Genomic DNA, 12,219 nt, shown 5'->3' on the forward strand with positions numbered 1-12,219 from the left:
AAGGATTAAGGAACTAGACTGAAGTACTACAGGCTTTCTCCCTCCAAGATGATCACTTCGGACATCTCACAGAGGAAAACCGTGTCTTGAAATTGTCGGAAAAGTTGGGAGTGGAGGAGAGTGTCTTTAATGTTAGGGATGGCTTTCCAGAAGAAGAGATTCTGACAATTGGGGGGAAGGTCACATGTGTGAAGATGGGCCTGGAATGTGGAATCAATGAGCTCAATTGAAAAAAAACCCAACAATCTGTACAGGAATTTTCCTATCACCATTATCCACAATTGCCAGAGTGTCAAAACAACCCAAATGTCCGTCAACCGATGAAGGGATTAACAGAATGTTGTATGGGCATACGATGGAATAAGAGTCAGCCATAAAAAGGAATGTTGTATTTATAAATGCTACAACATGAATGAAACTTTGAAGACATGATGCTAAGTGAGATATGTTGGTCACGAGTCTACACATTAAAAAAAGTTCCTTTGTATGAGTGGTCCAGTATAGGCAAATGCATACAGACGGGAAACAGACTAGTGGTGCTGAGGGCTGCAGGGAGGAGGGGGGTGGGAGGGTGGTAACTACAGGCTGCAGAGCTCCTTTTCAAAGCAATGAAAGGTCCTAAAATGGCCTGTGGCGGCGGATGCCGTCTCTGTGGATGTACTAGGGACCAGTGGACAGCACGCTGAAAGTGGGTAAAGGGGATGGCATGTGAACCTCTCAGTGAGCTGGTAAATTAAAATAGGTCAGGCTAGAATATTTCCTCAGAAGAAATCAGCGCTTCAGTCAAAGTCATCACTGTGTCCTTAAAAACGAAAAGGCGTTAGGAAAAGAGATTGGTTGGAGGTGAGAGCAGAGAGATCATGCTTCCAAAGTTAGGATTTATGGCTCAGGGTAATTGCACATCAACGATTCATAAAACTCAAACATTCTGCTAACCGAGTTTCCTGCCCATTTAGCTCTTATCCCTTTGCGTAGTAAATCACTTATTGGATAAGGTTTCTCTCTAAATCATAAACTCCTTTATTTGATAATCTATCTCAAAGTTACTATATTCAGAAAAGGTTGGGACTAGATTTGCTCCTTGTAAGAGCAGGACCTCCTTTGTTTTGTTTTTACACAAAGGGGAGTGGATCAACAAGGAGTTAATCCACAGCACCAGAGACAATTCAAGAAACCACCTTGAGTTAAAAGTCCTAGGAATACGAAATTAAACAGTAACACTTAATCTTCAAAGGGAAAGGGAAGCAAGTGACAGCTGTATTGAACAATGTCGTATGTGTTGAGATAAAGGTAAGCAGAAGGGGCAGCAGCTACCTTGAAGAAGTGATCTCAGCAGCATACCGGATCCCTATGGCAGAAGGTGGATTAGAGCTGATCAGGGGAGAAGCACATCAACCTACATCATCAGGGAGAGTCTGAGCAAAGCAGGAGACTGAGGCCGTGTGGCGTGTAGATAGCCGGAGAGTGGAGCGTGAGAAGCGGTGGGAGAGAAACTGGACAGGAAGCGAGGTGTCCTCAAGGAGGTAAGCAAGGGCAGAGCATGACCCTCCCTAACGCTAACTTCCTGGCCATTTACATCCCAGTCACTAATCATTAGGTAGAGAGCTAAAGATGGTAGTGATGTGTTTTAACAAGTTATACAGGTACATTTACCACACTGAACCTATCAGTTCCTTGCCCACTGCCCTCCCTCGCTTTTCCCAGCAGTCATTAATGAATGTTGGTTTCTTCCATCATTTTAAAAGATCGCATTCATGAAGTTTCTTCAATAATTTTAAAATCCTATCATACTACACATCCGAAACAAGTTTACCAAATTCGGGTACTTGTGTCATGGGTCCAATAGAGCTTTAGCTCTAGACCAGAGTTGGGGGGCATTAGCCTACGAGCTGTATGAAGCCTGTGTATCCATCCCACACTTCGTCAATGAGAAGTAGTTCTGGCCGCTCCATTAGTGAGGAGATGATTGAATGTTTGACCAACTAGAGCAGGGTACTTTTTAAGTTGGGAATTTTGTATGGCCCTCGAATGATGGAAGAAACAGCCAAATGGCCCTGGGGAGAAAAAAGGGCCATTCTCTAGACACACTGATCCAACCATCGTGTCCAACGTTTCCCACCTCTGACAGACAGAGACGCTGTACCCAGGGCCACACACATGCACACAAACACAACCACTGTGGCCCAGATAGTAGGGTCCATGTGGCTTCACTCACACTGCAGTGTTCTCTCTTGGAGAATAGAGCTCTTGGATGACCATCACCCAGGTTAAATCTTTTGTTTCCATGTAAAAAACCCAGCAAGCCACAAACTATAACTCAACTGCCACCACACGATGGTTATCCTGAACTTACAGGTATTGTGCAGCTGTCTGAATCTCGAGATGTGAATCCAACATTGCCTAAGTGAAGGATGCCAGCAAGTATTCGGAAAATCCCCATCTGGTAAGACTCGCTAATTCCTAAAACAATGGAGTAAATGAGCAAGTGGTTAATTTCAGAAGAGGAAGTAAACTGTAACAGCAGACAAGGCTCAGTCTGTGGTTAACCTTGAACGCTGTCAGATGTTGTGCCTATTAAGGGTCATAGTTAACAACACGTTCATCCTTTTTGACATTAACGCACAAGGCGGTTTAACATCATGACAGAGAGGACACGGGCTACAGGGTTTGATGCCTGCCTCTGCTACCCAACTGCTGTCTTACATGGGAATAATAATAAGTGACTAACTTACAGGGTAAGGAGCCCTGGTGGTGTAGTGGTGCCGTATTGGGCTGCAATCCACGTGGTAGGCAGTTCGAAACCACCAATAGCTCCTCGGGAGAAAGGCTGGTGTCCAACTTCCTTAAACAGTGACAGTCTCAGGAACCCACAGGGGTTGCTACGAGTCAGCAGTGATGCAATGGCAGTGTGTGTGTGTGTGTGTTTGTGTGTTTTTATCTTAAAGGGTAGTTGTGATGATTAAATGAGATGTGTTTCGCATACTTCGTGCATATGGTAAGTGCTAAAAAAATGATCAATGTCATTGTCATGCACTGGAGTTAAGTAATTTATTAATATCATTATCATTTCTATTTATTTCTACTCCAATTTATAACCCAATTGAACTGTTTTAAGTCGGATTACTTCCAACTATAAATGCAAAAGACCAAACTCACTGCCGTCAAGTTGATTCTGGCTCAGGGAGATCCTGCAGGACAGAGTAGAACTGCCCCTGTGGGTTTCTGAGACTCTTTTCTGGCGGTAGAAAGTCTTGTCTTTCTCTCTCTTCTAACTATAGATTATAAGTAAACCAAGTATGTCTCAAGATTAGAAGTGTTCACACTGCTGGCGTACTTCCGTTTGAAAATGGATTTTGTTAAGAAGTTAAGCAGTAGTTTTTCAAACGTTAATGAGCATGTGACTCACCAATGGCCCTTGTTACAAAGCAGGCTCTGATTCAGGCGGTCAGGGGAAGGATAGTGCATTTCTAACAAGCTCCCTACTGGTCTGCACCATGCCCTGATTAACCAAGTAAAGCACATGCTTTCAGTTAAATCGATTCATGTGTGGCACTCCTCAAAGGACCAGCATACTTTGATCTTTGAGGTACCTCTACTCAGATTTTATGAAATTGGGTTCACCTCCAGAAGATGTCACTAAGGTTCTAAAGATTAATTTAGTCACACGTAAAGCCAACATTTTTTAAGTCCCCAAAATAAGACGAGTGATATCTGAGCAGTGACAAAAATGTTACAAGAAACCGTATGTGATGCAATGTTCTGTCACATGGCCAGCTCAGCCGCGTTTCTCAGGCTCCCTCCTTTTACACACACACACACACACACACACACACACACACACACACACACACACACACACACACACCGGTGTGCCACAGAGGACAGCTGCCCCAGAAGGACACACTTACAAGAAGAACCAACTCAAAAGCATAGAAACAAAATCAGACCCTGATGGAACCCATCTTATTTAGACCCAGGCTTCGGATTGCATAAAAAGGCAAGCGCAGGATTATAGTTCGTGCTGCCTTTCCTACTGCCTCATTGAATCATGTAAGACCGCTTGTATACTTCACCTACCATAAACCCAGCCATTTTAAATCCATGGTTTCTAGTAAGTGTGCAGAGTTGTACATCCCTTACCCACAACTAATTTTAGAACAGTTTCTCGTCACTCCCCAAAGAAGCCTCAGGCCACTTGCAACCCGAAAGTATCTTAAGAAATGTTAAATTCCCCAGGAACCCTCACACAAAACCCAGCCGGTATAATCCAGGCAAATGCTGCCTGCGTCAGAAAGCTGTAGCTCACAGACGGAGGAGGACTGCAATTACCTAGCAAAGTGCAGGCCTGCCTGGTGTGGGCCATCTCCTTGGCATCGTCAATTCCGTCAATCACAGGGCTGCCTCCTTGCTTCGTGTAATGGAAGTAACTCGCGTTTCCTGCAGTTAAGGGAAAGGAAAGTTCGGCCGTCCGTGAAAGAGCCTCAACATTTGCCCTTGTGTCCACTCTGACGGAGAGGCCGTGGGCGCACAGGGAAGCTGCCGGGCCGGAGTCCGACGGCCTGTGATTTCAGCCATTATACGCCTTTTAATATAAAATGCCCTATCAATCAACTAAGCCATATATGTCCTTAATTGATGAGATGAGGGTCCTTTCCTAAACGCTTTACTCCATTCTGAGCGTCAGGCAAATCCCCTCAAACACTTCACTCCACTCCTCAGGAACCTGATAGAGTTCCATCAAATGAAGCCCTTTAAACGTTTCTTCTTTAACTAAGGAAAACTCCAAATGCTGTGAACGGAGGAAGGCTAGTGTACTAATCCCCACACACTCATCACCCATCTTAAACAAGTACCAACTCAAATCCAGTCTTGTTCACCCCTGGCTCCTCCCATAACCCACTGGGCTATGTTGTAGCCAACTGCAGACTTAGCATTTCATCCTTAACAACTTCAGTAGGAGACAAGTGCCTTTTTACCAAGTAAGTGTATGAACTCAAAAGTTAACAGAAAACAACACCAGCACAACAAACCCAACACCAGAGCCATACCTAACCGCAGCGTTTTAAATTCAGGTAACTTTGCTGAGGCACAGAGCTGATAGAAGATATGATAGTTTCTCTCCTCTTCTGCCTTTAAATAAGAACAGAGTTCAATTACAGCATCTTACTCTGAAACTCAGAAAATTAAAATTTAACATTTCATTATCTCGGTTAGTGAAATAAATTGTCCAAGTACCTATTCATTATTAAACCTTATGATTCATTCAGATATAGATATAGATAGATATAGATAAGCCCTGTTGGCATAGTGGATTAAGTGTTGGGCTGCCAACCACAAGGTAAATCGTTCAAATCCACCACGGGGGAAAAGATACGAACTTCTGCTCCTATTAAAGAGCTAAAATCTCAGGCACCCAATGGGGAAGTTCTACTCGATCATACAGGGTCACCATGAGTTGGAATCAACCCAATGGCAGTGGGTTTGGGAGCATACGTGTGAGGGGATACCTGCTGTTCACATTCAATATGAAATGTTTGATAGTAATTCTTTTTGAACTTGTAATATATGCCCACAGTCAAAAAAGTTCAGTGTTTTGAGGCTGTCAGACCATTTTGTGACATACAATACTACTTTCTACAAGTGCCTCTTTACTTATGGTTTCCCTAATACTTTGACTGAAAAACATCCTTCCATCTTTGCCATATTTTACAGTGGGCCCTTAGCTGGTGCGGTTTGTTAAGAAATCTACAACTTAACTTACGGTTTCCCTAATACTCTGACTGAAAAACATCCTTCCATCTTTGCCATATTTTACAGTGGGCCTTTAGCTGGTGAGGTTTGTTAAGAAATCTACAAATATCCCCTGAGTTATTTGTGTTTATATATTGCAAAATCAATGATAATATTTTAGAAAAAAGAAAAGAAGTTATAGAAAAATTTAAGATTATTTAAAAAAATATTTCCTGGAGGTCTTTCTCCATGTATGTACTTGAAAAAAATAATAGATCATTCTGACAATACAGTCACATAAAATCAAATCCTGATACTCTAAAATTCCATAGTGGCTACATAGTTCTAATAAAGCCGTTGGGCCAAATAAATAAATAAAGCCGCTGCACCCTCCCAGGGGGCTGATACTTGGTAAAGAAACTGTTTCAGGTGCAGAAGCCACTGAGCAACTTGCCGTGTGATCACAAGAACACGGAGGCAAGAGGTCAGGTGGCTCGACACACAGAAAACTTTTCTGGGAAAGCGGATGACTCGGCAGAAATGCTTTGGTCTTCTGTCCAGAGGGCAGGATGATGAATGCTTTTTCTGGTCTTCCAAACGTCTTTCATGAGCTACAGCCCCGGAGAGCTGGTGAACAGCTAGAATTGCTTCAGCGTTGCTAGACAAAGCACTAAGATTTAGGCCTTCTCTTCTACGAAGGCATGCTCATCAGGAGAAAGATGAGATGCTCCTAGAAAGACCGCGTCTCAGAAACCACAGGGGCAGTGGTTCTAAGCTGCCCTGTAGGACAGGTATGAATCAGAATGAACTCAGTGGCCATGCGTCTGGTTCGGGTTTAGCTTATTGTCACTTTGTTAGCCCTCTTTCCTACTCACTGTCCCTTTAATCATGTATTTACCAATGGTCTTAATGTTCTCTGACTTGCCTATGTTTGCCTAATATATATATATATTAGGAGCCAGAAGAAAAGATGAGTGTGTGTGTGTGTGTGTGTGTGTATGTGTTTAAAAACATATATTTTTAAACCTATGCAAGCATGCATGTGTGTGCAGTAACTGCTCTCTGTGTAACTAGGTATAAGCACAAGAGAGGAAGACTAGCTATTGCCTTACTATATAAATCAAGTATTATACTTCAAGTGATGACCGCAAATCAGACACATCTTTAAAGTCAAAGCACCAAAAGGCCTAGACTGTTTAAAATGTATATTTAGAGGTGTGAAAATATCAGAGCAGCTGCCGGAAACACCTCAGGGAAACCTCAGTCAAGAAATCAAAGGACACACCGCACTGGGCAAGTCTGTGCCCAAGACCTCTCTTTGTGAGAGCACAACGGTCTCACTTTTAGGATTAATGTGCTCCTGGCCCCAGTCGTGGTATTTCCGGTCACCTCATATGTATGTGAAAGCGAGACACAAAGGAAGCCTGAGGAAGAACTGATGCCTTTGAAGTACGGGGTTGGGGAAGAATATTGAATATCCACGGGCAACCAGAAGAACACACATCCCACTTAGAGGGAGTAGAGCCGGAATGCTCCTTGAAAGCCAGGACGGTGAGGCTTCATTTCTTCTATTTATATGGAGAGACCAGTCCTTGGAAAAGGGTCTCGTGCTTGGGAAAGCAGAGGGTCAAAAAAAGGAGGAAGACCTTACAGGAGATGGGCTGAGGCGACAATGGCCTTACATCTAGCTGTTACAGCGGGGACAGCATAAGACCGGCCCTGCTTAGCTCTGTTGTACACGGGGCTGCGGTGACTTGGAACGGACTTGAGGGTACCTCCCAACAGCTTCTTCCGATGCTTCTTGCATCCTTCAATATCGTGCCCATAGAACCTTTCAAGATTGCAACTCGAGGTTTGCCTTTTTCCTTTATTTCTTTGAGTTTAAGACATGCTGAGTGTGCTCTTCCCGTTGGGTTTTCTAACTCCGTCTTGGAAGAAATACAGCCAGAATGCCTTTAGGGGCAAGGACGCAGACGGTGTCTCCTCTACTCTGGACATGTTGTTAAGAGAGACCATCCCTGGACCGGTCAAGAAGCGTGCTACATCATGCTTGAAAAAGAGGAAGACCCTGGAGGAGACGGCCTGACACCCCGGCTGCACACAAGGGCGCAAACGTAAGAAGGATTGTGAGGAAGGCCCAGAACTGTGCTGCGCTTCCTTCTGGACCACAGAGTTGTACCCCTAACAACAGCACAACAACAGCATGCCAAAGGCTGCCAGACTCCTGACACCTGTCCCAAACACACGGGGGAGATGTAAGGGCAGACCCGGCTACATGTCAATGCCAGGGATGTACTCAGCACTTGGTGCTGGGGGTATTCCAGGAAGGGGCTATTGGATGAAGCCTTGAATCTCCAGCCTGAGGAGCCCTCCCTTGGGAGTTTTCCAGTTGTAACTCCACCCTCTCTTACTTTACCTGTCAGTTCATTAAGGGTTGCTGGCCAGGGTTGTCTAGTATTTCACACTTCAAGGAAAAAGTTACAGGGGCACAGCTGCGATCGCAAACCCCACAGAAGGGCACCAGAATAATGTGTATCGGATGAGGGCATTAGTGCACAGCCGGGTGGTGAAGATGTCTGTTTGTTTTTCACCTTCACGATTCTATCCAAATAGTTTTATATTCTAAGAGGAGGAAAAAGGAAAGAGGACGACAATTTTCTTTTTCTTGAACTATGTTCAGACCATGATCCTTTGAAGACACGAGGCCTTCGCGGTCGATCAGAAAATGTGGCAACACAACGAAACCAAACTCACGACCATCAGTCGATTCTAACTCACAGCAACCCTATCGGGGCTTCTGAGACCGCAAGTCTTTGTGGGATCAGAGAGCCTTGTCTTTCTCCCAGAGTGCGGAGTGAGCTCAGGTCTTCAGGGAAAGGTGTCGCACGACGAGTCTGCACCTATGGCCCCTCTTCTTAACTAATCTTGTCCTAACGCACCGATCGTCAAAATCACTAGACCCGCATAAAGACCCAGTGCCAAAAATCGAACAAGTGCTCTAACAGGATACTCTAGCTGGATTATAAGCATAATCATCCGTTCAAATGGGGTTTGTAGTCATCTTGTCAATGGCATCTTCAAAAGTATTCGAAAGCAAAATGCCTGTCCACACACATGCCATTGTGTGACCGTGTAGCGCAGTGTTACGTGTGCATGTGCCCATCTTACCTGGAACACCACTCTGGATTTCTCTAGGAGGTAAGTTCTCATATTGGCACCAATGATTCGATATCTCTTATCAAATCCAATCTCAATGTACTTTCCAAAACGGCTGCTGTTATCATTCCTGGTTGTTTTAGCATTTCCAATGGACTAAGGAGCAAGGGTGAAAATAACAATTCAGAGGTGCAATTCCATGTCATGGCATTTACAGAACTTGTTCAGGGAGAGAAAGGATCAAGTAGACCACAACTTAAAAAAAAAAAAAAAAAAGCCTATAAGAACAGGACTAATTGCCCCCCCCCTCCCGCCACACCCCCAGTGCAGGCAGAGGCTCTGCCCACTACACAACCACAAAGATGGTATTAGCAGTTCTTATCACACCAGCAAAGAAAGAATGGATGGTGTTAGGAACTATCCATACATGATCTCCTTAAAAATGTAGGCACTTCATGGTAATTAAAGTAGTTCAGACAAATAAGCATTTTCCTGGAAATTTGGTCTGGTGTTCAGGCTTTCTTTAACCAGAAGGTTCCATTCCATCATCTTATCCTAGGGACCTCTGGCTATGCTAGTCTGGTAAGTCCCAAACAGTGATCGAGGGGGATTATTCGAATAAGCCAACTATGGCCTGCCAAAGGGAGTGGACAGTTTACTAATAGTGCAATAAAATGTATAAAACCCCTGTGGGGTGAGATGATGCAAATAAGGTATATGATACCCTAAAGGTGAGATCTGGTGTAAGAGAGAGCCAGTCACAGAGTAGAAGGGGGACCTCCCTGCCACCAGAAAGAAGAGCTGGGAAGGGGGTACACCCTTTGGACCCAGGATCCCTATTCTGAGAGCCTCTTACACCCAGGGGACAGAGCACTGTCACACCAGAGACACACAGTGGGCTGCCCAGACTACCCAGCAAGGTGGCTGCAGTGGGTCTACTGACCCACAGAATCGGAGACCTGAGCACCTCCAGACACTTCATGAGTGAAGCTGAAGAAGTCTGCAACACGCTTTCAGTGAGGCGGGCGTGGACTAAGAGACAGGCCTGGCTACAAGCACAGGTAAGAAGCTCTCCTGACTGAAGTAATGCACCTCGAGGAGCCATTACAGACCCTGAGTTATAACCTGTCTCGTCCCCAATAAGCCCCACGGCTTGAGCATGATCTGTGAGCTCTGTGTGGCCATGACAGCAGGTGTTTGACCCCAACAGAGGGCTGTAGGAGGGACTGGTTGGGGTCAGAATTGGTTGGAGGGTGAAGGTTTGTGTGACTTCCACATCAGAGCAATCAGTCTTCTGTAGTATTGAGAATGGTTTGCCCCACCCGTGAGGAGGTGCCACCATTTTTCCACTGGCCCAGTTGACCTGTCTATTAGCAGAAGCCATTTTCAGAAATCAGAGAGAGTAAAAAGTGTTAAGATTTTGATAGCTGAATCTAATTTGCAAAACATCTGCTACAGAATGCAGAGAATGTGACTCTCTGCTAACATTTTTATATAAGTATCAAAATTTAAATAGCATATGCACTGCTCTTCTGACTTCAGTATCATGCTTCCATACATTTTTCTTTTAGGGTAGGGCAAGGCAAAAAAAAAATTAAAGTGCCATTGCAAAAGCAAATGTTCCCTTGATGCATACTTTAGATATTTAATCAAATGATTTCATAGAAGATGAACATATTTCACTTGTACAAAGCCTGTGACGATCAAGATTAGTCTATAGAGCAGGATGTGAAAATGCTCTGGGGTGTGAAATAGATGATATGAATGTATGCGATGAAAACAGTAGTAACTGAGCCATGAAGGTCGGTGCGCTCAGTGTCCTGACCAAGGAAAGAAAAGGCCTTCTCACTCCCTGAAGGAGCGAAGGTCTGAACCTGGCTTGTTTGTTTGGCACTGAGACCTGGTTATGGTTCAGGCTAATATTTTAAAATTTCGAGGGAGGAAAAAGAGGAGCTGATACCAAGGGTTCAATAGAAAGTAACTGTCTAGAAATGAATGATAGCAACATATGTACAAATATGCCTGAAACAACTGATGTATGGATTGTAATAAGCATTATAAGCGCTCTCAATAAGATGATTTTTTTAAAGACAGTTAGCAAGTACCAATGGGAAATATATGTTTTTAAAAAATTTTTGCATATTTTTAAAAATTAAATGATTCTACAGAAAAATATGAATGACTAGAAACTGTCTTTCCAGCAAAATTGCAGAATGATGTAATGTAGCCTGAGATAATTTAACTATGCAGACATTTACTCAGATGCTCCCTTTCGACACTACCAGAGAGGAAAAGGGAAAACGTCTCCAATGGGCCCATTATTTTTCTTCTGTTGTTCTTCTTCGGTTTAATAAATCATTTAAAATGCAGAATTTTTAATACACAATACACTGTGTGCCAAAGACCACAGGCAGGGCTAACCAGTAACAGCAGCAGCAGCAGCAGCACCAAAAAAAAGGGTGTTTAGTACGCACCACTCTATGCTTTTTCCCATCAGTAACTCATCCAGGTGGGAAATGGTGAGACGGCTTCTCCTCTCTCCCCATCTCTTATCCCACATGCCATCTCTCCCCCCCTCCTCAGGGGGCCGACCTCCCAAAGCCACACTTGCCTCCCTGAGAGGAGGCAGTGAGTGGGCTCCGACCGAAGAAGGCCTTTTCGCCTCTGACGGAAACAGATTCATTTAAACACAGACTGAGTGAGAGAAGGAAGAAATGAAATAGAAGTCTGAAGACCCGAGAGTCACAAGTCCAACTACCGAGGGGCCATGGCTCACTCACTGAGCACCTACAGTAGATCCACCGGTGAATTCACTGGGATGCAAGAGCTCCAGGGTCCATTAAAAACGAAATGAAATGATATGATCCGACGCCCTGAACCAATGTGGAAAAAAGGATTCTCTCTATAAAGTGTCTTTTGTTCATGCACACTCCCTACGTGCTCACTCGCTCTTAGAAACGCTGGCTTCACAACTGTCCCCGGTATTGCTATTTTCCATCCATTCAGTCCACAATAAATTGCTAAAGGAAAGGAGAAACTTCGTGACTGTGATTTTATTATTGACTTGATTAAATGGAGATGTAAATCTTCAAGCACGGTTATCAGGGGTGACAACGAGCCCCCAAGACCTGGTTGGTCCCAGGAATCTTCTCTGGCCCTATCTTAGGATAAAAGTTTCCAAGAAAAGAGGAATAAAAAGAAAACATAAAAAAGGTGCCGAGAACCACTTCTCTGCCCGTTATTCATATTTTGCAAAGCGATTCAATGTTAAGGATGAGGAGTTTGCTTATCCCTTGGACTCTAGGCTGGGAACTCATTATCCAATTAGAAGTG

General features: G+C 44.1%; 1 protein-coding gene across 1 annotated transcript in view; it reads right to left on the reverse strand.

Moving 5' to 3' along the window:
- The window catches only part of MYO5A (myosin VA), a 124,817-nt gene that overhangs the window by 87,670 nt on the left and 24,928 nt on the right, over window positions 1-12,219 (reverse strand). The window contains exons 6-9 of the mRNA XM_013006341.2: window positions 8,899-9,042; window positions 5,049-5,130; window positions 4,330-4,437; window positions 2,354-2,460 (exon numbers count right to left, since the gene is read on the reverse strand). Coding sequence (XP_012861795.2) covers window positions 2,354-2,460; window positions 4,330-4,437; window positions 5,049-5,130; window positions 8,899-9,042 — 441 coding nt within the window. The remainder of the gene's footprint in view (window positions 1-2,353; window positions 2,461-4,329; window positions 4,438-5,048; window positions 5,131-8,898; window positions 9,043-12,219) is intronic.

Source organism: Echinops telfairi, unplaced genomic scaffold (genome assembly GCF_000313985.2).
Source record: "Echinops telfairi isolate 266 unplaced genomic scaffold, ASM31398v2 ScPeMD7_8;HRSCAF=38, whole genome shotgun sequence".
Lineage (NCBI taxonomy): Eukaryota > Metazoa > Chordata > Mammalia > Afrosoricida > Tenrecidae > Echinops > Echinops telfairi.